The following is a 27,100-nucleotide window of genomic DNA, read 5'->3' as shown; positions in this document are numbered from 1 at the left end:
CAGCGTCTTGAAGAAAGTAAAGTCGAAGTGTTCCATACGCTCACCTGTACTGAACACGACACGGTTGGCTCTCCCCTATAGCTTAACTGTTCAGCCTTGTTTAACCTAGCCCTTCTTTCTTCTGCGTTCTTATCAATCATCTTTAAATGATAAATTAATTACACTATTAATTTCCAATTAATTAACCCCACAAATTGAAAAGAAATCACCTATGCTCCTTAGTTTCCGTGACTGTTGGCCTCCCTCATGTAGCTTAATTGGAAACGTATGGAATGAATAGGTCTCTCCAATACAGAAGAGAAGAAATTTTAAGCTGGTTTGGTTTGGTTTATGGGCGTTTAACGTCCCAAAGCGACTCAAGCCATGAGAGACGCCGTAGTGAAGGGCTCCGGATATTTCGACCACCTGGGGTTCTTTAAACTTTAAGCATTCAGTTATTAAGTACCCCACAATTATATGTGACGAGCACTGTTTTTCCAGTCTTCCATCTAGCTTTCCTCTTTAAGTATAATGTACAGAAGTCATCTTCAGCTTAGCACAGAAATAACCAAAATATTCGTCTTTTTGTGCAAATTTCTGTTCTCTTTCATATTGGAAGGGTCTATACTTTGAACGACCAGCGGAGAGCTATATAGGGCTAGAACCGCAGACACATCGCGTTTATTAAACAGCCGCCGCCTCAAAAGTGCTGTTGTCATCTCACGCCAGCTATAAATGCAAACTCATCCGCAAGACGTCCTCGGTACATCCGCGGGTAGTCAGCGCGCCCGCTGAGGAAGACAAAGCTCTGTACGTGTACGCGCGCGCACACGAGCGTGACCAGCACTCGAAATGACTCAAGTCGGAGTCGACAGGCACGTCGCGTTGAAATTGGCGCGTGCCTTGGACGTCGTCCCTGCACGTGTTGGAAGCGCGGCTTCGCTTATATGGCCACTCACTTCAGGCACGAGGAAAGGCCTTGGAGAGAGTATACCGTATACAACAAGGAACCTTCCGTACCAACGCTTTTTTTCTTTTCTTTCATTGCTTTCTTCTTCGCTCTATCCTTTCCGTGCGTGACCGCTCAAGCAGCCAACTTGCGTGCGCCGTGCACTGTGCATAACATGCGAGGCCGTCGACGTGACTCCGTAGTACGCTCGCACAAGGGGAAAAAATATTCCGCAAAAAGAAAAACAAGAAAGATGCAGCGCCCTGCCGAGTGGCATCCGAGGTAGTGGCGGCGCCAAAGCTTGGTCGACATACACTGACGATTTGGATTCGTTACGATTTGACTCCCGTTGGCATCATCGAGTCGAATTGAACGCGACATTCACAATAGCGCCCGCACATACACACACGCTTGTCACGAACCGGCAGGGTACGGGCAGTGCTCGCAAGCGCTCGCACACGGAATTAGTGTGTATAAGCCCATATGCTCTCTATATACTTCCAGTTAGGTGAATGTAAATGGAATTTTTACCCTTATCTTAGATCCACGGAAGACTATACAACAACACGCCCACTTCGAGCTAGTGACTAACTGCGTCTCGCGCTGTAGATTTTTAGCCGTTCTGATTACACCTAACGTATACTAGAACAGGGGATATGAGGTTCGAGACCAGGAAATCAAAATTGGCCTTTGAGGAAAGAAAGTGACACAGTAACTGTATCACATATCTCGGTGGACACCCAAACCGCGCCGTAAGTGAAGGTATAAAGGGGGAGTGAAAAAAATAAAGAGAAGTAGATGCCGTAGTGGAGGGCTCCGGAATAATTTCGACCACCTGGGGATCTTTAACGCGCACTGACATCGCACAGCACACGGTCCCCTAGTATTTCGCCTCCATCGAAACGCGGCCGCCGCGGTCGGGTTCGAACCCGGGTACTACGCCTCAGTAGACAAGCGCCTTAATCACTGAGCCAACGCGGCGGCGGGTTACAGGACGAATTTTTCTCCAACCACGTAAACTACAAGAAAGCTGGACACAGACCTCCTCTGTAGGCGTATATGACCGCGCCACGCCCAGTTCGTCAACGAATACCGAGATGATAACTATAAAAAAAACACTGAAACGTATAGGTTGTTTGCGCGTACTCGCGTTACTAGAACAATAAAGAGAGATGACTGAACGCCTCAATGCCACTCCCAGTGACGTCCGCCTGAGGAACCATAGACCGCCTATAACGAACTACTCAAAACAATGAAGAAGAGAACAACCATGCACGAAAAGCAGTCTGATACCCGCCGCGGTGGCTCAGTGGTTAGTGCGCTCGGCTACTGATCCGGAGTTCCCGGGTACGAACCCGACCGCGGCGGCTGCGTTTTTATGGAGGAAAAACGCTAAGGCGCCCGTGTGCTGTGCGATGTCGGCGCACGTTAAAGATCCCCAGACGGTCGAAATTATTCCGGAGCCCTCCACTACGGCACCGCTTTCTTCCTTTCTTCTTTCACTCCCTCCTTTATCCCTCCCCTTACGGCGCGGTTCAGGTGTCCAACGATATATGAGGCAGATACTGCGCCATTTCGTTTCCCCCAAAACCAATTATTATTAAGCCGGGTCTTCTGGCGCTGCTCGTGCCCGCTTTCCATACACTACTCGAAACTTGTTCCTGGGGTTGGGTTGGGCTGCGCTGCGAGCAAACGGAGCGCAGCGCTAAGCTCGCTGTGCGAGAGAGAGGAGGCAAGCGGAAGAAGGTGACACACTCGCTGAGTCAGACACCTCCGCCGTCGAGCGCCCACGGCGGTATAATAATTGCCCCCTCGAGGGAGGTGGCCTGCAGCGTTCGCTGGGGCGTTCGCGTTCACCCAGCGGGCCACGCGCGCACGATTCGCGGCTGAAAGGCGACCGCGCGAAACGTCTCCGAGGTCACCGCGTCACGCAGAGGGCCGGTGTTATGCGTGTGTACGCTGACACGACACGTATCAGGTTGTAGCTCGTAACTCCGTTTCGTACACCAGGTGCAACGCTGCGAAAGGGGTGCGGAAGTAGTCCGCATAGTAAGAAATAAAGGGAGGCTTGTTTCTCCGCGCTTGCTCTGTGGCCGAGCGGTCCGAAAGGCACGAGAAAATGACAGCGTGTCGTCAGCAGTAAGGGAGCATTTAAACAAGATCATGATAAATGTATCTGTAAGAAGCCTGCAGACACCGCAGTCGCTGTTTTTCCCTCATCACGAGAAACGCACTACTTTTTTGTTGCGGATGTTGGCAGCACCAGCAAGAGCCCTATAGCCTTGAGAACATTGCAGCCGATGTCTGAAACGGAGAATAGGTGTGAAGGTACATCATGCGCAGAGGCTATGGGCACAGCTATGACAGTGCACATCAAGCGCGTGGGTGTGCCACGAGCAAGTTAAGCCGTGAGAATTACCCTGGCGTTCAGATGTGGGCTGCTTGGTAGATCTCTCTCTCTCTCTCTCTCTCTCTCTCTCTCTCTCTCTCTCTCACACACACACACACACGCACGCGCACACACACACACACACACACACACACACACACACACACACACACACACACACACACACACACACACACACACACACACACACACACACACACACACACAAAAGAAAAAGCGTGGTTTTAAGGTCTAGCAGCAGTCCCTTAAGTTGCTTACAAAGCGTGGCTGTAGCTGCAGACGCTGAGTGTATGCTATAACACTTGTGTGCCTAGATAGTTACTGCCCCCCTCTGCAGCGCTGTTCTGCATATCTCGTTGCGACCTAACTTACGTATGCGTGCACCGTATTAGCGAAGCAGGGGAAAAAAAACAAAAACGATCAGCCTAGCAGCCAAGACCGCTCGGAGGTCGTTCGGGGAATTCTCGCCGGCACCTAGCCGACTTCCAGTGGAATGTCAGTAAGAGTTCCCCCTCAAGGGCGGAACCTTGTCAGCTCAGCTAGAGTTCCTCCAGGGCAAAGTCACACAGCGTTTCCGGTCGCCTTCGCGCAAATAATGTAGGAAAATGGAGGAATGTAGACAAATTGCTGGCAAATGCCCGCAAGCAAGGATGATAAGATGAGCGGTGGAAACGAGAACGAATGAGAGAGATTAAAAAAAATAGCCGGGGCGCCTAATACCATTCTCTGTTGGCAATGCGGCAGCAGTAGCGGCTATTGATGCTTTTACCGTAAGTGACATCACTTCTCTCCAGCCAATTGGAATTCTCCGGTCTGGTGACGTCACCTCGCCCCAACCAATCAGCTAATTTAGCTTCCGACGAACCATTTTCTCTCCGATGAGCCTACTAATGTGATCTAATTAAAATTGGGGAAAGAAAATCGAAGAGGACTAATTGAGATAACGGAGCAAATTTTGAGCATGCAGTGGGCGATAAGGCGCAGTGTATGAATCTATGGCCGCGTGTATGGCCTTGAGTTCTGTCACCTTCTATACTGTGGCCGTTATATGGCCTAACAACACGCCCGATAGATGGCGCCCACACGAGAGGAAGCAACCGCAAGCACCCAGGGTGAACTTTATATGTTCCAAGAGCAGCGGCATTGGTATAGAAGGCAGCAAAAGCACCCAGCACTGGAAAATGTCGACTGAGGACCTGAAAGACGCATCCTCGAATACGAAAAATAGAACAAGTCCAAATCCGAATGTCTTTCGCGGGTAAACCAAAATAGTTTCCGAATGCAATTATTGACAATAATGAAATAAGAAGCACAAGCAGGGAAAAAAGTAAGGAGAAAATGTCTTCAGTATTGCCGGCTCCATTATGATAATTGGTTGCTCAAAGTAAATTCAAAACTTGTTCTCAACCCCCCTTCGCTATCTTTCTTTTCAGGCAGATACAACGTTTCTTCACGCAACAAAGTCACCGCCAGTGCGGTGCACTTGCTCTCCGGAAACACGTCAGTCAGCGCCACCACCGCGGTGGTCCTGTACGCGTGTGAAGCAAAAAAAAAGGGGGGGGGAGGATGCCAACAACGGAGAAGGAACCGAAAGAAATCAGAGTGTGCCCGCCCGGCCGGCTACACTACTCTCCGGCAACTCAAGCACGGTTGCATTTTGCGGGGGGTCGGTTCGAACTACGACGACAAAAGCGCCTCACCTCCAAGAAGAGAGGTGCGCTCTTGAAAGGGAGCCGCTCGCCGCGTTTCTCTCACTCGAGCAGGGAGCCGAAAACCTGACCGGGCCCGCTGAAAGCCTAGAGAGCTTCGGACGAAATCCCTCGGGCCAGACGGGAGACACGCTGCACCTTCCATGTTCTATTCAGATCTATTTTTCCCCTTTCTTTCTTTCTTTCTTTCCTTCCTTCTTTCTTTCTTTCTTTCTTTCTTTCTTTCTTTCTTTCTTTCTATTCCTCAGCTCGCGCAGACGCTCGAGTGGTGGTGCCCACTGGAAAGCTAGCGATCGAGCTTCTAGAGGCGGTTATGCGCGGGACGGGGAGAAAGAAGAGAGAGAGGGGGGGGGGGGGGGAGGAGGAGGGAGAGGGGTAACGGCAGAAAGAAACGGAAACGCTTCTGCCAGGGTCGACTTCCGAACGAAAAGCCTACTTCCACCTTCCACGAAGCGGAATGAAACGGGGGAAGGTGCCGGCGGGGGCTTCCGTTGACCGAGGTTCCCGAAAACTCCCGAGGTTCCGGGGACACAGAGATTCTCGGTACGCCCTGGATATGGCCGCGTCAATGTTTTAGAACGTCGAACCAGGAAGAAATTCTAACGGGTAGACAGACACGTTGTCGAGAAGAACGCGTTTTTGAGCCGAAGTCCAGAAAATTGCTGGCTCGACGAATGTTTAATACTTGTGATATGCGACTCGAAACGTCGCAAATGAGGAAAAGATCGCGATGATCGGAGCGGCACGCCCTGCAAAATCAGCGCACAGCGCGAAAGAAACGACAGACTTAGAACGAAAAAAGGACTGCCCTGTCTTCCTCCTTCATCCTCTTAAGTTACTTGTGCACTTCTAAATATGCTTCACCAACTTGCCTAAGCAGCTACACTCTAAACAGATAAGAGTAAAAAAGGGACTAAGTGGTCCTCCAGTGCACTCCCTTTTTTTGAAAGGGACTGCAGCACTGGAGAACAGATTACTCCCCTTATTGCTCTAGTATAGGCGTATTCGTGTTTAGAGTGTATATTATTAGCTGTAACAGGAGGGACAACTCCAGACGAGTCCCGAGACAGTTGAACGTGCAGTGCAGCACAACACTTCCGTTCCCCGCGTCTGTCGATCGACACCTAACCAGCGCCAGAGCTCAGCAGCCCACAGAACGCTATCGCGAAGGCGCAATTTAACGCGCCATGCGAAAGCTTCCATCGTAGGGAGCCCAACGCGGCCGCGTACGCGCATATATACGCCGGGAGCAAGTCGCGAAGCCTTGTGAACACGGCCGGACGACGCCGATTAAGGCAAGTCGTCGACAGCAGGCGTGGCCGCCGCAGCGGAAGCAAACAAAGAAATAAAAATCACGCCGCGACCTCTCTTCCGACGTCGACCAGTCTCCCGAAAACCCGCTCCGCATCGGCCGCCGCTCATTGGCAACCGTTTGCTGCAGGGGCTCCACGGCCGTAATGGCGGCTATCTAAACCATCAACTGGCGGAAATAATAGGGGGGGGGGGGGGGGTGGAGGACAAAGACAAGAGATGGAGAGGGGAGGTTAGAGAGAAGAAAGGTTTGCAGAGAGCAGTAGAGGAGGCCGGAGGGAAAACAAAAACCAGCTGCATCAGCAGCGGTAAGTAGTCAACGACCTTGCCTGCTGCAGGCATAGCCGGCCAGACCTCGCGTACCACCGACGATGGAGGCCCGGAAAAGGAAAAAAAGAATAGAAAGAGAAAGAAAACGAGGTCTCCTCAGCGGGAGTTCGAGAGGGAGATGGAGAGAGGAAGAAAGAAGCAGACCGGCCGGGGCGACTGGACCTCGCGGCGTTCTTTCCAGACTGCGTGGCGCTGTCGGTGTCTGCTGCGGAGCGGACGGAGCAGAGGAGGAGCTGGAGCACGAGGTGGAGAAAGAGCAAGAGAGACGATCGCCTCACAACCAGTCCGCGAACAGGCGCGCAACACAACGCAACGCACACAAGATCGACGCTCCGGCGAGGCAGAGCGTAGGAACGAACGAACGCGCGGGACGATGCAGGAAGAAAGGGACAGCTTTCTTCATCTCCCAACTCGGGCTCATCGAGAGCTTGGCTTGTGCCGCAACGAGTTGCGGCGACGTCGACCCGCAAAAGCCAGACGCCCTCCGCTCGTCGTCGTCATCATCGTACAGCGCGCTACAAACCCTCCCCTCCCCCCTTACACCCTTTCTTCCTCCTCTCCACTCATCAACCTCCCTCGCGGCGCTTCTAACGACGCTAATCGACGGCGCGGTATTCCGCTGCGCCCGTCTCGTCACGCTCTCCTTTTATGCGGGCCGCGAAATTCCATTCCTTGCCAACCCGGCTGCACCGCTGACTCGTGTGTGTGTGCGTGTGCGGGGGGGGGGGGGGGGGGGGGTGCATTGCGCGACGTTCCTCCGAGCCGGTTTTGGTGGGAGGTGTTGGGGCCGCCGTGTACTGAGCGCGCTAGGCAGGGGAGTCGGCGCGCAAGGAAGACGGTCTTCACGGTGTTACGTACTGGGAGCGTCGGCGCACGGGCCGTAAAAAGAAAACAAGCAAAGAAAGAGGCGAGCAAATGCGTCGTAAAAAGAAATACGTGCATTCATTCATCCAGCAGGAGCGCAGAGCGTTTCAAGTAAGGATCGCAGGTGGAATGCTGGTGGCTTCGCGCTCCGCCCGTTCGGTAGTTGCAAGAGAGAGGAACAGATAGCCTGAGAGCATGCAACCACTGAGAGCGGCACAGTATCTTGCACATAAAAGAGAAACTCATCTCATGTCTAGCCTTGTCACCTGATGTCTACCCTTGTGGTAATGCGGGACAAAAGGGGTACATACCTTGTGTTACCTCTCGTGCACATATGGTGCTCCCCTCGTGCACATATGGTGCACCCTTCGTGCACATATAGTGCACCCCTGGGGCGCGTCAGATGCACCCGATGTGCACCTACGGTACCAAATGAAGACGCTCAAGGAAGGGAAATCGTCGTATAGCAGAGACGTGAGGCGTATGTTGCGTTTAATCCGCTGTTTATACCGCTAAACTCGCATCACTGTCTCAACTAAGCTCCACTGAATGCCCTTTTTGCTGAGGCTGTTTTGAGTAGCCGGATGCAGTAACCGGTCATAAGGTGATAGGGGTAGGTGAGGCGCACAGCAACAGTCAAGGCTCGCTACGCCTGTGACAACGGACGCCCCGCCTCATCCAAGAACAGGCGCGGCGCGGGTGCGCGCGCACTACGACGACGTTATTTCTCCGAAGGTCCGATATACAGCTCTCGCTGTAAAATAAGCTAGTCGCCGCGGGTGAGGCGGCCGCCAGTTTTCACGCCAGCGTTCGCGACTCGGCGCATCGAGCACTACTGCCGCGTGGTGGCCGGTCCAAGGTGAGGCGACCACGGCCATATTTATTCGCTGGAAAAGAGAGCCCAGGCGGCGAAGGAGCAGTGACAAGCTACGGCCAAACTGCAGCACCTCCGAGAGCGTTCTGCGCCGCGCTCCTTCCTCGATGCACCTATCATAACCACGCAAACGCGCGCACGCACACGTAATACACGTGGCGTTTCAGTTTACCCGATCCCGGAGGCGGCAGCGGCAGGGTTCCGATCTCTTTGGCCTAGGCCCGGTGCGGTGCACCGCGACACCAGGTCATTGCACCCTCCTCCCCACAGCCCTGAAGTTGATGTTGGGGGGTGGGGGGGAGGGGATAGTAACCGACTACAGCCCAAGCAAGGGGGTATACACATCCCACCCAAACAACGCGCAAAGCAGGCAAGGCAAGGCAGGCACGGAGGATCGCTGCTGCCGTCATCATGTTCGCCGCCAGCGAGGCCCTTGGCCCCCTCGTGCAAGCGAGCGACCATTTCCCGACGCCGACTTAAATAGCCGCGGCCGGCATTAGCGGAGAGCGCAGTGGGGGCCGAGAACTCGCGAGAGCTTGACGCCGTGGGGGGAAGAAGACGACTATGCTGCAGGGAGCGAGAGTGGCGCGAACTCGCGCGGACCGCTAATGAGGCGCTAATTTCGGGCGCCGCGAGAAAGCACGCGCGCGAGGGAGGAAGCTGGAGGCCAGCATAGCGAGAGTTTGGTATTTTATTTTTCAATGCCATAGCACTAGGAACTCCACGGGGCCAAAATGCGTCGTCGGTCATGCAATTCGCCCCCTTGGCTGGAAGCAAGTGAGGTCCCCAGACCAAAGCATTCCCACTGCGTGGAGAGAAATGACGTCACATCCGGTAAAGGCCCAAACACATGCTAATGCTTTCCCACTTCCAATACATAATGGAATTAGGTGTCCCGGCGAATTCCTTCATCCCGTATTCACTACATAGCGGAAGATAAAACTGATAACTGGTCACAACGATTATGCAAGAGGCCGCTGTCGGCTGTGCCAAATTCCGGGTTACGGTGCTTGGTTTGAACTGACCAGACAGTTGTATACTCCTTGGGCCAAGACCAATGGCTTTAAATTTCGTTTCTTGTTATTTTCCTGTATCCCCATACCATGCGCCTGAACTAAAAGCCGTAACGGCTTTGCTTACCATAGCAGAGGACTTTGTTCGCTTTCATTATGACGTGTCCGTGCGCTACACCTATACATACGACAAGGCTCCGCCAGTGCCTTGCCGCACCGGATGACGATAGCATTTGTGAGCGCATACACTGCTAAACATGGCGATGTATCTTTCCGCACCCAGCTGCATGCCACTGTCCTGACGCACATGGACAGCAAACATCGCTGACGCCTTCACCAGGTGTATCACGCGACCTCTCCCAGAAAGATAACCGGCCCAGATAGCCGTAATCCAATAGTCTCATGTATCGGATAGGGTCCCGCTGAGGCCGAGGCATCCAGGAACACGAAGCTAATCTTCCGAAGGTGAGCGCAACAGCAAGGGCGAGCCCCAAGTCCATGTATTTTCATGAGGCTCTCTCAGGGGCCTTAGATCAGGGTAGGCGGAGAGCGCGTTCGTCTTGTTTACTGCTCCGCTTGTAACAGGTGCAGGGCGCTCCCGGTTGCAGGAAGAGAGCGAGCCAAGCCAGGCAGGAAGCCAAGCCAGGCAGGAAGCCAAGCCACCGCGTGGTTGCGAACATTTATATACACGACGGAGCGTGTTGCCTAATGGCCCTCACGATGGCTCGAGATGCTCGCGGAGGGTCCGAAACGTCTTGCGAGGCAATCCGGACGTCGCTACCGGACCGGGTTGCAGTAACTCCTGAACGAGTCAGGGCGTAGACTTGTGCTTATCGGATTAAGCCGATGGGAGAATGATGCCGGTAAGGGAAGGCGACTGACTGACTGACTTCGCAGCAATCTCCTCCACCTCCGGGGTCAGAGGGACACTCCCCCCCCCCCTCCCCTTGATCGATGCCGAAACCGCGCCCTCTTGCGTACAGTCCGGGCTACACCTCTGCACCAGAGCGACCGCGCGTGGCCGGAACTGGAAGTGAGCATTGGACCTGGATCAAACGACCGCAAACAACTGGGTTTCACACGCCACCCCCAGAAGACCCCACCGATTTACGGCCGCATTTGCTGGCCACGTACGTGCTAAGCGAAATTCACAGGGACACCCAATTTTATTATGTTTTGGGAATGCGACAGCATTACCAGCTGTCAATGACTTTACCGGAAGTGACGGCATTTCTTTCAAGGCAATGGGAATGCTCTGGTCGGGTGACGTAACTTCCCTGTATCCAAGAGGCGAACTTTATGGCCTCATTGGGGCCTCTAAAGCTATGACATTAATAAGGAACTAGAAACCGCTACACCAGTTATAGTTGTTAGAGCCATAATGTGTTCTTTATTTTCTCAAAAAGGAAACACTACTACTGCTTTGGAGACAAAGTTCGAAATGATCGTCAGTCACGGTTGCTGTTGCCATATGCACACATTTTTGGCAAGTGCACCAGTGTGCTGTTCGATTTCAGCGCACTTTACAAAGAACCGCAGATGGTCGCCATCAATGCGGAGCCCTCCACTATGAAGTCCTCACAAGCCATGCGCCGCTTAGGAACGATAAACCGTACATACCAATACCTAAACATAGGAGAGGCTCCAGCCATCCCAGCCAATGGTTCTATAAACGTTGATCCCAGCGGCGTTGCAGAAAGCACGGCCGAAGTCACGTGATTATTTATTTTCGTGAAGGAGCACCGAGATTATCTGGCATGACGACGACGTAGTCATGGAAACGGCGCCAGCAGCAAACTCAGCCGCTCACTGGGCTCAACGAAGCGCGAGAGGTTTTCCGCAGTAGCTGCCGTCTCGGCAGATGCTCGGGCGTTGCTATAGCAACAAATATTCTAGTCGCTCTCGGCTCCATGATTGGGCACCGACTAGCATGGCGGAACCAATTCACTGACAGTTATTAGATAAAAAGTGACATAAGGGCGTCTTCTAGATTGCTTCAAACCTCCATGCCCGTAATAAGGTACAACTCAAGAACGAAGCTGATTTTCCCCGACAAATGACGCCCCTTCAAGCCAATGGCGTCGACCGACGCTCAAGAACCTGCTATCCTGAATGCAGGAATCTGCGTGGCAATGCGGGTACGGGACTATCCCCTTTCATCTGCCACTTTTTGCATTGTCAGGCTAGGAGGCTCATGAGAATCGGCCGACGCCATTGGCTGGAATTGGGGTTCTTTGATGGGGAAAAGCCGCTGCGTTCTTGAGTTGTATCCGACAATAGAGCGCAAGTATATACAACTGAAAGGCCGAAACTATCTGTATCCGAGTCCTATGCGGTGACCCCACGCGTGAATTATTGTGCTCGCAACTATATTGCAGTTGGGCTCGGAAGTAAGGGCCGCAAGTATAAAGCACACGGCTCGACATATATCGGACAGCCGACGTAAGCGGCACGGGAAGGCGTTCTGAACGCTCCTGTGGTAACAGCAAAGGAAGAATAAAGAAAGGATAAACGAAGAACAAAAAAAAACAAAACACAAACGGAGACAAAGCAGACGTAGACGCGAGTTTGCTGCAGCGGTGACGTCAGCTTACCTGTCCCGCCGTGTCGCAGAGTTGCAGTCGCACAGGCTGGTTGTCCACTGTCACAACCACTGCAGGAGAGAACAAAAAAAATACGGAAAAGGAGTAAATTTGCGTGCCTGCGTACAATTAAGAAAAGCAAGCAAGGTTCGCGAATGTGTACAGCGAAGTTCCCTGTAGGACGGGCATCTTCTACAACTGCTTTCTAGACTTTCATTTTCTCTCTGAAATAATCTCGAGGGGGTACAGTCCGCGTGAAGCCACTAATTGGCTTGTTCACTGCGCCCTCCAGTATCTATACATGGTTTGGTTTCATTTATGGTGGTTTAATGTCCCAAAGCGACTCCGGCTACCAGGGACGCCGTAGTAAAGGGCTCCGGAAATATCGACCACCTGGGGTTCTTTAACGTGCACTGATATCGCACAGTATGCGGGCCTCTTGAATTTCGGCTCCATCGAAATAGAAGAGTAGCCTGAGTCGCTTTGGGATGTTAAACCCCCATATAAACCATAAACCAAACCAAACCTTACGCGGCGCCTGCGTTTTTATGGAGGAAAAACGCTAAGGCGCCCGTGTGCTGTGCGATGTCAGTGCACGTTAAAGATCCCCAGGTGGTCGAAATTATTCCGGAGCCCTCCACTACGGCACACCTCTATTCTTCCTTTCTTCTTTCACTCCCTCCTTTATCCCTTCTCTTACGGCGCGGTTCAGGTGTTCAACGATACATGACACAGATACTGCGCCATTTCCTTTCCCCAAAAACGAATTATATTACGACAACGAACTTGAAGCAAGGAAAGTGAGCAAGTTGCTCGCCTCCAGCCAATGGAAATTGTCCTGTCTAGTGAGGCCACTTTCCTTCAGCCAGTCAGCGAATTTTACGACCGACGACCCGCTTGTTATTTTGTTGTTTTTTCGCGATGAGGTCTCTAATGCTATCGCATTAAATACGTGCACGCCGCGTCGCCGGCGCATCTCACACACGACCGCGACTGCACAGTGCAGATAACGAAGACCCACCGGCAGATAGTGGAGACAGCGCGCGTGGATACGTCCGCCCGCACAGGCAAGATAAGAGGAAATATGCAGAAAGTGAATAACAAGGACAACCGAGATAACGAGACGACAGACAGGCTACAGACGCAGTGACGCGCCGTCATTCGGGCTCCGAAGGCCAGCTTGGAGCACGCTCGAACGATGCGCCGCTCCGCGGTGACGTCACACGGAGACAGCGGATTGATAAACGCTCCCGGGGAGAGACGGCAGCGCGCGCTGCGCCGATTCTAAAGCGCGGTGCACAGACAGCGTCCGCCGCTTATAAGCGAGATATTGCGGAATACTGCCAACGGGGGCTGTTGGCGGACTTTGCACGGCAGGCTTGACGTGCGAGAGAGAGAGAGAGACGCAGGTGCAGAGCTTGGCTGGACAAACAATGATGTGGCGTCCAAGAGGGAGGTTGTTTTTCCGGCCACGATCAAGATCTGCGCCTATTGTTGGCTAGAAGTTTGGCGAGATTACAGAGGCTGTCTGCTCAGCGGTTCACCACATCTGTCCACTCTTCGTCCACCCTCTAGTGGCGCCGATGGCCATCGATCCGCCTGTCACTCGACCCTTATCTGTGAAACCGAAGTAGCCCTGCCACGCACACAATGACGATCCGTGTTCTCGGCGTTGGCACCAGCGTACGCAGAGAGATACGATAAACACTTGTTCGTGCTTTCCCGCAAGGTATCGGCGCACGTCTCCCGGCCGATTAGACTCTTAACCAGCACCGCACTGCTTCGGCATTCACGAGGCCACTCACAAACCGAAAGACCTGGAAACGAGGCTTATCAATCGCCCGAAAGCACGGTACATAATTTGCCAAATTACCCCCCCCCCCCCCCTCGAAGCTCTACAGCGCGGACTGCAAAGTACATCGCAGTGTATGAATCGGGAAGGAACGGTTACGAACACCTCAACTGGCTCACGCGCGTTTTATCTCGTTTTCTTCGTTAACGAAAACCCGAACCTCCCACATATGGCGTCTTTAATTACGGCTCCCCACGCAGGGTTTTTGAACCCGCGACACCGGTTTAATAATTGGTTTTTGGAGGAAAGGAAATGGCGCAGTATCTGTCGCATATATCATTGGACACCTGAACCGCGCCGTAAGGGGAGGGACAAGGGAGGGAGTGAAAGAGGAAAGGAAGAAGGAGGTGCCGTAGTGGAGGGCTCCGGAATAATTTCGACCACCTGGGGATCTTTAACGTGCACTGACATCGCACAGCACACGGGCGCCTTAGCGTTTTTCCTCCATAAAAACGCAGCCGCCGCGGTCGGGTTCGAACCCGGGAACTCCGGATCAGTAGTCGAGCGCCCTAATCACTGAGCCACCGCGCGCGACACCGGTTTAATCATCACTATCATCGGGTAGATCACCGAGGCAAAACATCCTAGTTATCTCTAAACCAGAGCTGCGCGTATCATGCGCTACCTCCCGGCCACACTACCACTCGCGGTAGGGCTCTTCACACCGAACAGAGAAAACTGCAAACAAATACATACAACAGGCGCTCTTCGGCGAGGCGCAGGTAATAAGACGAGCATGATCAGCTGATAGAGAGAAAAAGAAATAAAAGAAAAGGACTTAAAAAGAATAATAAACAAAACGCGCCCGCCTGCACGGGCGCACTGGGCAAACAGGAAAAGAGGTGGCCAACCTCCGCAGCAACCCCTCTCGCCGACGCGCCGAGCCAGCCAGCGTGAGCTGCTGCGGCTCCTGCCTAACGGAGCGTGCGGCCATTTTCCCACGCATCTCTCCAGCCTCGCTCCGCGTCTACTTCCCCCTCTCCCTCCTTCTCTACACGGGGCGAGATCGCACCCGCGACCGTTCAACGCAACGCGGTCGCCGGAGAACACGTACAGACGCTCCCGTATGCATTATGCATCGCACAATACGCCAGCGCACATGCCATCCGGCGGGGTGGCAGTCGGGGAGGACGAAATTATACAGGGTCTGGCATCGTTATTAGACGCAGCTAGGAAAGCAGCTCCGAGTGAGACCGCGGTCTGCTCGACTCGCTATTTTCACACAGAGGCGGCACTGGGTGGCACGTTTTGTAAGACAGTAGGTTCATTCAGAGCGGTCTACATCCGTGCGATGTCAGTGCACGTTAAAGATCCCCAGGTGGTCGAAATTATTCCGGAGCCCTCCACTACGGCACCTCTTCCTTTATTCTTTCACTCCCTCCTTTATCCCTCCCCTTACGGCGCGGTTGAGGTGTCCAACGATATATGAGACAAATACTGCGCCATTTCCTTTCCCCAAAAACCAATTATTATTATATCTCAGCACCAAAAAAAGAGTAAAGGAAGGGGGCATAAAGGCTGACGCGCTCCCAATGAATCTGTCTGCAGCACAATGCATTTTAGAAATGCCCGATTTCGGGACCTCAGCTAGGACGAATGAGTGACGGCACGATTAAGTGCTTCTGAATTTAGAGTACGAATGTGCACAAATTCAATAACGCATTGAGAGTATGTGTTGCGCGGATAATTCCGGAATGACCGTGAACTGCTTCCCAATAAAGCGCTCACTTATGAGACAGCCGAATCCGTTTACTCGTAATATTCAATACTAGCCTCACAAAGTCCGCTCAGCGAATCCCGCAAGTCGGAAACGCCCGACAGGACGATGCCTTCGCGCATATTTGCCAAAGTTAGAGCGCAAGGCGCTAAACAGAAGCACGCGCATCACGTATGACGCCGCGTTAAATGCACCGAATGCTGCGACGCGATGTTCGTGCTTTCCCGCTACCGAAAGGTTCAGAGTGCGTCCGACAAACAAACACGCAATAAACGAACAAACAAACAAAACAAGCAACTTCCGTATTCCTCCATTTCTGATGTGGCTGATTAGTCCCGCTAGCAGCTACCATCTCTCAATGGCAGCTTGTTTATTTAGTAAATGAAATGCTTATAAAAGACAATGATGTATTATTAATATTAATTGGTTTCTGGTGAAAGGAAATGGCGCAGCATCTGTCTCATATATCGTTGGACAGCTGAACCGCGCCGTAAGGGAAGGGATAAAGGAGGGAGCGAAAGAAGAAAGGAAGAAGGGTGCCGTAGTGGAGGGCTCCGGAATAATTTCGACCACCAGGGGATCCTTAACGTGCACTGACATCTCACAGCACACGGGCGCCTTAGCGTTTTGCCTCCATAAAAACGCAGCCGCCGCGGTCGGGTTCGAGCCCGGGAACTCCGGATCAGTAGCCGAGCGCGCTAACCACTGAGCCACCGCGGCGGGTCAACGATGTACAGATCAACAACGATGTACAAGACAACGATGTACATATCAGAATTTGGTTCCGTGGATAGAGCCGACACATTCCCAGAGTGTCCGGGTCTTGTCATTCACTACGCCAGAAGGCTGCCTGCTGTTCGCAAAGTGCTGTGCTCACTGACACACACGAGACAACGCCCGTTCCATAGGAGCACTGCCTGCACAGAAGCGGAAAACTTGGCAGATTGCGCCAAACCCATGCAAACGAATGCAAACTGGAACCGTCGCCTTCTCTAAGAACGGGTAGGGCAGGCAGGGGCCCACGCAAAAGACGAGGAAACGCAAAGAACGCACTAGCTAACCTGAGATCTCGGAGTCTATACATACCGGCACCAAGCGCGCCAGGACGCAAAAAATTCCTTGAGACGCCAAAAATAGCGAGCCTGGTGCACGAATATCGGCGCCGTCCGCGGAGTCGACGCGGCCTGCGCGAAACACCTGCCCGTGTATACGTATTTCTGGCCCTCGATATTCCTTGACTACGTTTTTTTTCTATCTGGTTTTAGCCTACAGCTCCCAACGGAACGCGGGCGGTAAAGTGCTGTAGACGATGAAGAATCGCGTGAGATCGCGTCGGTCCACACAGGATGCAGCGACGCACGCAGCGAATAGGAAGGGTTGAAAACTGTTTATCCCGTTGAACAGCGGGCGAAAAAAAAAAAGAACCAGGAAGCGATTGCCCCGGCCGTTACACCATAATGTCTGGCCCGACATCGTGCTCTGTCGCGGAAGGCAATGTAAAAAAGACGCTATGAGGGAAAGTAAGGAACTCGATACAGTATACGACCTATATAATAATGGTCTATAGACAGTCTATAGACTTCTTATAGACTCTGCCGCGGTGGCTGAGTGGTTACGGCGCTCGGCTGCCGGCCAGAAAGACTCGGGTTCGATCCCAGCAGCGGCGGTCGAATTTCGATGGAGGCGAAATTCTAGAGGCCCGTGTACTGTGCGATGTGAAAGCATGTTAAAGAACCCCAGGTGGTCGAAATTTCCGGAGCCCTTCCCTACGGCGTCTCTCATAGCCTGAGTCGCTTTGGGACGTTAAACCCCCATAAACCAAGCCATCTTATAGACACTATTGCCATCCTATATATATATATATATATATATATATATATATATATATATATATATATATATATATATTTGTGTATTCATAGCCTATGGAGAAAAGCCTACTAAAAGTGTATGGCCGCAAATCTATAGATTGTCTATAGACTGTCTACAGGATTTGTATTGCCTATATACTGTTCTCTAGGGTTAGTCTATAGGCAGTCTATAGACTTTTAAAGAGAAGTCTACGGAGTCTATAGACTGCCTAAAAAATTTTGTAAGGGGAACACGTGAGCAGAAAAAAGAATAGGAAGGGCAGGGAGACGCAATCGCAGAACCCATCGCGCGAAGGCACGAGCGGCATCGACAACAGCTGTCACCGCCCCCCCCCCCTTCTCCCCCTTTCCCATTTCCTTGTGCAGTGAGCGGCGAGACCGATTCAAACTAAGAGAGGGAAAGCCGGCAGCTTTTCTTTCCCAGTCTCTGAACAAAGAAACAGCGTGAATACGGCCAGGCGACCGATCGGCCTGGGACTGGTCCCGAACGACTGAACCGAGGAGAAAGCCGGAAGGAAATGACGTGCGAACGGCACTTCCGGAATTCTGCGTCAAGCCGCGGAAGTGTGGAAGGAACGGTGGGCGGCACTTCCCCTTCACCGGCGATTGTTTAGGTGGCCTGCATACGCAGCCTATAGATTCCCGTAGGATCTGGTAAGGAGATAAAAAAAACGTGTGGTATGGTTTCAACGTAGTTAAACCGAGTAGACGTGCTAAAGCATGTGTTTAGCCTCATGTTTTTTTCTGCTGTGTCGTCGGCACGTCTCCGGTTAAGCTCCGATCGAGGTTAAGCTGATCTGACTTGTCCGCGCCGCTGATGGAAGTTGATGAAGATGAAGAGGTTTTATTACAATAATAATAAAAAGGAAGGAAAAGACTTTTGCCAACCCCATGGCATCGGATACCGATGCTTAAGCACCCGAGCTGGGGCAGCGGAAATAAAGGATAGCGGGCACAATGGAGAAATGAAATAAAAGAGGTGGGGGAACAGGAAGAGAGGATAAGAGAGAGAGAGGTAATATACAATAATAATAATAATAATAATAATAATAATAATAATAATAATAATAATAATAATAATAATAATTAGTTATTGGGGTAAGAAAATGGCGCAGTATCTGTCTCATATATCGTTGGACACCTGAACTACGCCGTAAGGGAAAGGATATAGGAGGGAGTAAAAGAAAGGAAGGAAGAGGTGCCGTAGTGGAGGTCTCCGGAATAATTTCGACCACCTGGGGATCTTTAACGTGCACTGACATCGCACAGCACACGGGCACCTTATGGTGTCTTCGACTGGTCGCTCCCGCGATCCGGTTAGGATCTGTCAGAGTGGGAGCCGCTCTCGCTCTGAGCGCATAGCGAAACTAGTCAAGCCGAATGGTCAGCGAGTTTTTAGAGCGGAAGCGAAGGAGGCAGAAGGGGGATGTAACTTCCGGAACCACTACGCGGCAGCGCTGCTGATGTCAACAGTAGCCGCAAAGGTTCCTTGATTACCTTTAGCCGCACGTGGTCGCACACAGTTTGCATCACGGTCGCCGCTTAGCCTGTATCGATCGCTACCCCGGCTTTCCGTCCCATGGGGCGCTCATTTTTCGAACATCGCCTTGTGGGTAGCACTGTCGTCCTCGTCTGAGCTGCTGCTGGAATCGCTGTTGTCATGCGACAGCAACACAGACCGCGTTCCTAGCGTAGTTACCCGGCGTCTCTTGGACATTTTGCCCCACACAGCGCGGCACTCACAAAACACAACACAGCAAGGACGCCACGACTGCGTCAAAAGCCTACACTTGCTTCTGCCTATGCGCAGGGGACGCCGAGGCCTCGCACCGCTTTCGCGAAAAGGCGGAAGTGGCTCTGTCACGTGGGACTCATCTCGGAGCCGCCCCGACTTTTTTCTCGGAGCGCGTCGGAGCGCTCTGAGCTGGAGGCGAGAGCTCAGAAAGAACCAGCCGAATGTAGTCAGAGCGGCCGGTTTAGACCAGCCGAATGTGCGGTTGCCTCTCAGAGCGCTCTAGAGCGATCTAAAGCGACCAGTCGAAGACACCATTAGAGTTTTGCCTCCATAAAAACGCAGCCGCCGTGGTCGGGTTCGAACCCGGGATTCTTGTAGGTAATATACACAAAAACTATTTACACAGTAATAAAATATGAATAATAATTATGAATAGGTTGCCTGGATGAAGACGACGATGTGGAATCCCCAGCGTGAGAGTGTGTTGCAGTTTAGCACGAGGCGTGATCTGCTGCGGCGATGGCAGTTTTTTTTTTTAAATTTATTACGGGGCTTCGGCATAGCACGACATTCCACAAAAACAACAAACTACACATAGCAACAAGGAAAAACCAAAAGAGCACGCAGAAAACAATGTGTATATACACAAAATATATCAGTAGACGTTGTGATTAGCCGGCCACAGGTTGGTTTTGTCTTATTGAAACTCGCGCAGATGCAACAAGGGCTCTACTCTTGGAAGCCACTCGGGAGTTTCCGCCGCCCAAACCAACGCATACCTTCACGAAAGTAAACTCTAGCAGGTCTAGCATCTGCTCTGATTTTTGTCCGAGAATATTGGACACGACATAATTCGCATCTGATCTAACTACGCTAATCGGTGGTTATTTTTCTTTCTTATTTATACCTGCGCGCAGGTAGTTGACAATTGAGGATTGCAGTACAGTCATCGCGGCAAAAATGCATCGACGAACGGATGAGTGTCGATCACAGGGCGAACGCCGTAGGATTTTGATCGATGGAGATTTAACAACTATACGCAGCTTTCAACGACAAACGCGCATGGGGCACGTCGAAAGTGAAAAGCAAACGCGCCGTTATTCGAGCTCCAGCTACCGAAGCGTCCATAATATTGCCCCCTAACGCGTTTCAAGAACACGTCATAAGAGTACACAACGAAGGGTACTGACTATAGAAGCTGGGCAAGACTGATGTGACAGGACAGTGAAAAAGTCGAACGGCTGGAAGCGAAGACGCGGGCGAACCGGGCCGTCGTCTACCGGCTCCAAACACTGTCCCAAAGTAATATGAAAGTAATATGACAATATGACTACTCCAAATATTTAATTTAATTTATGGTTGTTTAACGTCGCAAAGCGAGTCAAGCTATAAGGGACGCCGTAGTGGAGGGCGCCGGAAATTTCGACCGCCCGGGGTTCTTTAACGTGCACTGACATAGCGCAGTACACGGGCCTCTAGAATTTCGACTCCATCGAAATTCGACCACCGCGGCCGGGATCGATTTAATGCATCGGTAAAAAGTACTCTTTCCTCTGTTTTACACAATTTTCCTCCGCCCATAAGATATCTTCAACTCAGTGCCGAAGTGACGACAGGATAATTTTTGTTAAGGTAGCTGAGTGGTCCACTTTTACGTTAAGCGACAGGACTCTGAAAATCTGTCTATTCGCAACTGTCAGACATATTTTTTTCGCAGATATATATTATCGTGTTGTTTCGATAAAATTCGGCCACGTATGAAGGAGATAACAATTTTTTTTATTTTTCTCATGTTATACATTAACAGTGCCTAAACCATGTTGTGACGGAAGACAGGACGACAGTTCACTCACAGCAGCATTGAGCGGCCAGAAAGCGCCAGATATTTCGACGCTGTGACCTGCATGCGCGACCTGAGAAACAGCACGTGACAATATAAAAACAAGCCAAAACAAGCCAATACAAAACAAAGCCACTGCTTTTGCCAGGTTGCCCTGAAAAACGTCCGTGAATTGAGATTTCGGTCCCTGTGAAGGAACCGCCACGTAGTGGGAACTGATGCGGCCTCTTTTGCACTTATTAAAGCCATATACTTTTCAATCCTTCGTTACATTTATTCCATATTCCTCTACAATGCGTTATTCTTCTATCTACAGCAAACACGCGGCACACACACAAGCCGCGTATATATACGCAAGACAAGGAGATCCCGGCTGCCAAAAGCATTCATCCTCCCCCAACACAAAAGGAGGGCCGCTCTTGGCCTGACCACACGGGAGCGGCGGAGGTGGGCAGACATCCAAAGGCCATCTATCTATCTAGCGCGCCGACGTTAATACCTCTCCCCCCCCCCCCCCCCACCTCTAGGCCAACGCCGGCGACGGGAGAGCGCATTCCAGGCGGATCAGAGAGTGGAAAGGGATGTCGGTCAGGGCGCACGTCAGACGTTATACTGCCCAGCCCTACTTTGAGGAAGGAGGGCGCTGTCAGCGCGGACGCGAGACGTTTCTGGAGAGAGCGAGAGAGGTCAGCGAAAAGAAACCGGAGAAAATAATTGGGGAAAAAAAAGCTGGCGATTTTGGAGGAACTAACGAGGATAAAGAAAGAAAAAACAAAGAACATTAACGTCACGTTCGTTTCACCGGCGAATGCCTCGTTAGTGCCGATACAGAGCCGCGCTTTCTGTTACAGAGAGGCTGCCGTCATCATTTGTCGGTGTGCATACAAATGTCTCAATCGATGAGGGCAGTGTTGTAGAGGTTGTTATGATACGCACCGCTGGTACGAGCTCACCGCAGGACTGTATACATAGCTGCGAGGCTGTTCGGACCCGTACATCGTCGTCGCCATTATCGCCACCCTCATTATTACCCGCATTACGTGCCCTGTACACCCCTCCCACTGATTTCCGATCAGCCTCATCCTAATCGAGCCCCGAAAGGGGCCTTTAAGGTAAATAAATGAAATGAAAAGAAAGGCTGATCTAATCTCGCCGCTTCTTTCTTGAGTTGGATCTTTCCCATCCCTTTCTCAGATACCATTGGTGATATGTTCTCTGTGTCACAATGCCCAGACCAAGTGAATTGCTCCCACTCGACTTCGGCGTGGGACGCAAAATAAAAGTTTAATCTCTCTCTCTCTCGACTTCAGTCAGATTGCCATGAGTCCTCCTAGTGGTGTTTGTGATCACAGGTCGTAGTGTTTCCTTGTCCTGGACAGTCCAGAACGAACACAATCAGACAGTCAGGTGTAGACTCGTCCGAAAGTTTTCTCAAATACAAACGCGTCGTTGAAAACGGGACTCCTATATTTGGTTTAATTTTTTGATGCAAACGGGGCAAACTCGTTGAACAAGGAGACATTATCATACTGGTTAGTCAAATATCCTTACAAAACGCGCTTTTTTTGTTTTGTCGACGGGCAACAGACCGTACAGAAGGCCCGCCGCGAACGCCGAGTACATCTCGAAGCGAGAAAACTTTCCAGATGGTTACACATAATGTTAAGTGGAACTATCAAGAGGTTTTGGGGTCGCAACCAGCAACACCCCCCCCCCCCCCCCCCCCCGCCCAAGTTGTTACGTACAAAATCGTTCACTAAGAACGGCGATGCAGACGAGCGATGTGAGCTGCGGGTAGCTTGCTATTGTTCTGTTGTTGGCCTTATGTAAAAGATGGCACCTGCCGACACTGAGGGATCGGTCGAGAATAGGGAGGCATACACTGCTACTCAGCTGCACATTTACGTGTCCTGAAAACAATAATCAAAGTAATAAACAAATAAGTAAACAAATGAATAAAGTCAGATGACACGCACGCGGGAGTTCAACACGGGTGGGTTCCGATTCAAGTAGGGCGTGGACTTTTAAGTAGGGCGTGGACGTTTAAGAAATAAACGTAAATAAGAAATGATAAATAAACAGTCTAAAATGAAAAACAAAACAGCAACAGAATAGAGAATATTGTACGGTTGCCGCCTCCGTTCCCTCTTTCCATCTGTTCGTGGGTACGCGACCTTTACGATACGATTTACACAGCGTGAACAGAGTGGCGAAGGAAGTTTTCGCAGGGGAAGGCTCTGCTCAGTCTCATTATAAAGCCTTGAAATGAACAGCCTTCGTCATCCAATCGCTTCAAAAATCAAGCGCGAACTTCGACTCTTCGAAGCATTTAGGATAGTTTCGGCGCTATCTGCCACGCCACTGAGCTATATTTCAGTACAGACGCGGCTGCGGGGCTGACGCGAGTAAACAACGTCTTTCAGCCCGAGCAAAACGCGCGCACACGAACCACACCACGAACGAACCAGCCAGAAGCAAATACAACGGCGCCTTAAATGGTCATAAATACGAGATGACAGGCCCGCAAGCATAGCCCGGCACCCTGTCCTCCCTCGCCCTTCCTTCAAGGAGAAGAATGTCGCTGCCGAAGAGAGGGTTGTTCACGCAGCCAGATATGAAGAGGGGGTGAAAACTGGAGTCGGCCAATAGGCTAGTTCAGTGCATACATACATGCGGGAGCTGAGGGAATAAAACAAAACGAAACGAAAAGGCGCCCAAGGACGGGCTTTTTCCAAGGCTGCGTATAATAAAGAGCGCGCCGAGTGCTGTGTGCTTTAGCGACGGCCTGGTGCCTGTCGTAAAGATATCCCCCCACTGCTGCTGTTCCGGGACGACGACAAAATGAAGGGGGCCAGTGGAAAAGCAATCGCTGTCTCCCGGGTCACAGCCTTTGTGGTACAGAGTAAACAGGCACCCGCTATCCCTACATCATCGGTCACAAGCTTCGTGACTCACACGCGTCGAGCCGCAGAGAGACAACCGTGATCTTCAGGGTCACGCTGCTTGGAGCCCAGACAAGAGCGGAAACAAAACTGGAAGTGGGCTTTCATCAGAATCGCTGCTGGAATACGAGTGCAACTGTATATGAACAGCATTGCATTAACGAGTATAAAGGCTGCGGTCGCTGAAATTTCTTGGTGTTTGTAACCGCGCTCAATCAATCAATCAATCAATCAATCAGACCTTGTCGTTTCTTGTGCTGCTATTATTCAGCTCTTTTGCAAAGCGATGTGCGTGTAGATGCAGGTTCTTTCTTTTTTCACTCGCACCTTCCTTCCCTCACGGCGACGTTGAGGTGCTTGTCCACCAAGAAGTGAGACAGTTACTGCGCCATTTTCTTTCCCCAAAAACCACTAACAGCTACACGTTAGTAAACATGATAACAAAAAAGGGGGTCCGAAAGTACGCTCGCTGAGAAGTGCTTGAAAGCTATATATTTGATTTTCGGATTAAGCGCATAAGCAACTGTATACGAATTCGGTGCATTGAATATATCCTGCGGTTGTCTCTAATTACTGACAAATGTACTTAAGCGCCGTCTGCTACTACCGCCGAGTCAACAAAAGGCAGCCAGCGGAATGCGCAAAAAAAAAAGAAATGGGAGAAGACAGTTAAGCTCCGCCATAAAGATATGACGGACAGAGTTGATGAGTTCAGGACCCTACATGCGGAATTGGTCATCCTCAACTTTACAGTCATATATGTCCCTGGGAGTCCTCCCACCAATCCTTGCGCAACGGTGCCGCCATTAAGTGATGTCCCACTGCCCTGTGACGGCAGGTGCTGCCACCGGCGGGTCTTGTGCGACCCAAGGTGCTCTTGCCGAGCAACCTATCTCGATCAACTGTCACCTGCCAGGGTGGGTTACATTGCTCACAATCCGGTGGGCATGTTTTCAAGACCTCACAGGGTCACGTAAGCTAGCTTGCCCACCTAGGTTGCTTCTCCAGGGCCACCCTGCGCCACCTATATATCCTACCGTACCCATTTATCCACCTATTTTCTGAGCCACCCTACGCCAGCCTATTTATCGCGCACAACTCCTACGCCGACAACGTCGACACCGGATTTTCCGCGTAACTGGGAAATAATAATAATTGGTTTTTTGGGGAAAGGAAATGGCGCAGTATCTGTCTTATATATCGGTGGACACCTGAACCGCGCCGTAAGGGAAGGGACAAAGGAGGGAGTGAAAGAAGAAAGGAAGAAGAGGTGCCGTAGTGGAGGGCTCCGGAATAATTTCGACCACCTGGGGATCTTTAACGTGCACTGACATCGCACAGCACACGGGCGCCTTAGCGTTTTGCCTCCATAAAAACGCAGCCGCCGCGGTCGGGTTCGAACCCGGGAACTCCGGATCAGTAGTCGAGCGCCCTAACCACTGAGCCAATTTTAAGTTTTTCGCGCGGAAAGCTGGAGCTATACACATGCAGGCTAGAAAAGCTCGTCTTTCGGGTCTCGGACTGCGTCTACAGAAGGCATGCATCCGCCAACATCTATAGTTACAAGCACACAGCGCGTACGCGGTGGAACTGGTCTCGGGACTGTGCCTCGCTAAAAGGCGAGGAAAAAAAGAACGAAAAAAAAAGTGTACATGAGAGACAAAAAGATGAAACGACCGGCGCTTCCGACCTGGCCGGCTGGGTGATAAACGCGCCAGGTGCCGCCGTTTCTTCTTCTGTCGGCCCGTGCCCGCAGCGTTAGCCCGACATCTCGGCGGCGCGTGCTATAACAACTCGCGACTGTCGTCGTGCGTGGAAGAAGAAGGCGGTCGCACAAGCGCTGCATGCCAAATACGGCACGTATGCAGTCACACCGAGTGGCCACACAGCTCGCACACACACACTGCACGGTTATTTCCGGCTCCCCGCAAGAACATCGGATGCTGACCTAAATCGCACTACAAGAACGGAGCGGCTTTTTCCCGTCAAAGAACCCCTTTCGAGCCAATGGCGACGGCCGATTCTCATCACCCTGCTAGCGTGACCCTTATCAGAAGGGGCACACTTCTTATAGACTCTACTGCCTTCCTATAGATATTTTTTCTTGGTCTATTCATAGTCTATTGACTGTCTAAATAATAATAAAAGACAAAAGTCCATTTTAAGTGTATGGCCATAAATCTATAGATTGTCTATAGCATTTGTATTGCCTAACGGCTAGTCTATAGGATTTGTCTATAGAAAGTCTATAGACTTTACAGACACGAGTATATAGACCATCCATAGACTGTCTAAAGAAATTTCCTGTAAGATGAGTAATGCAGGGAGCGGCGCCACAAAGCATAGAGGGGACAATCACCTGACCACAGAGGGAAGGGACTATCGCCTTTCTTTTATCCGCCACTCCTTGCATTGTCACGCTAGCCGGGTCGTGAGAATCGCCCGACGCCGTTGGCTGGAAGAGGGTCCACGGTATGTGAGTGTAGCACAAAACGGGAACAAGGGACAAAGAAAGGAGCACACAACACAGGCCCTAATTCTTTGTCCCTTGTCCCGTTTTGCGCTACACTCACATAGCATGGATCACCGTTACCGACTCGCCCAAGTTTCTACCCTTGGTAGAGGGTCCTTTGACGGGGAAAACCCGCTTCGTTCTTGAGTTGTATCCGACTAAACAGCTCGCGAAAAAGAGTAAAATAAACAAAATGTACTCAAGTGAATGTTAAAGAATTCACATGGACGCCTAATTATATGATGTGTTGGCGATGAGATCGCATTACAAGCGGTCGATGCCCTTATCGGAAGTGACCTAACTTCCCTCCAGACAATGGGAATGCTCCCTTTTCTGGTGACGCCACTTCCCGCTAGCCAATCAGCGAATGTAGCTTCCGACGGCATAACCCCCCCCCCCCGTTCCGATGAGGCTTCTAAAGATATATCATTAAAACTCTTGTGGAAAAGCTCACAGCGCGAAAGCCCCAATGGATTCGTGGCAGGGAGACAATACTGGGCGCACTGCATGCCTGTAAGGATCTCGGAAGGTGACCTAGAGGGTACAACGAACTCTAAACATGGCGTAAGCGTAACCTAATAAACACAGCTGTAAAGAAACGTAACTGATA

General features: G+C 51.4%; 1 protein-coding gene across 1 annotated transcript in view; it reads right to left on the bottom strand.

Moving 5' to 3' along the window:
• LOC144133305 (cell division control protein 42 homolog) overlaps nt 1-27,100 on the bottom strand; it is a 114,413-nt gene that overhangs the window by 79,617 nt on the left and 7,696 nt on the right. Inside the window, exon 2 of the mRNA XM_077666297.1 lies at nt 12,034-12,092. Within this exon, the coding sequence (XP_077522423.1) occupies nt 12,034-12,092 (59 nt within the window). The remainder of the gene's footprint in view (nt 1-12,033; nt 12,093-27,100) is intronic.

The sequence above is a fragment of the Amblyomma americanum genome, chromosome 5 (genome assembly GCF_052857255.1).
Source record: "Amblyomma americanum isolate KBUSLIRL-KWMA chromosome 5, ASM5285725v1, whole genome shotgun sequence".
In the NCBI taxonomy this organism is placed as follows: Eukaryota; Metazoa; Arthropoda; class Arachnida; order Ixodida; family Ixodidae; genus Amblyomma; species Amblyomma americanum.
The sequence above is the reverse complement of the archived record's forward strand: the minus strand, read 5'-3'. Positions and strand labels throughout refer to the sequence as shown.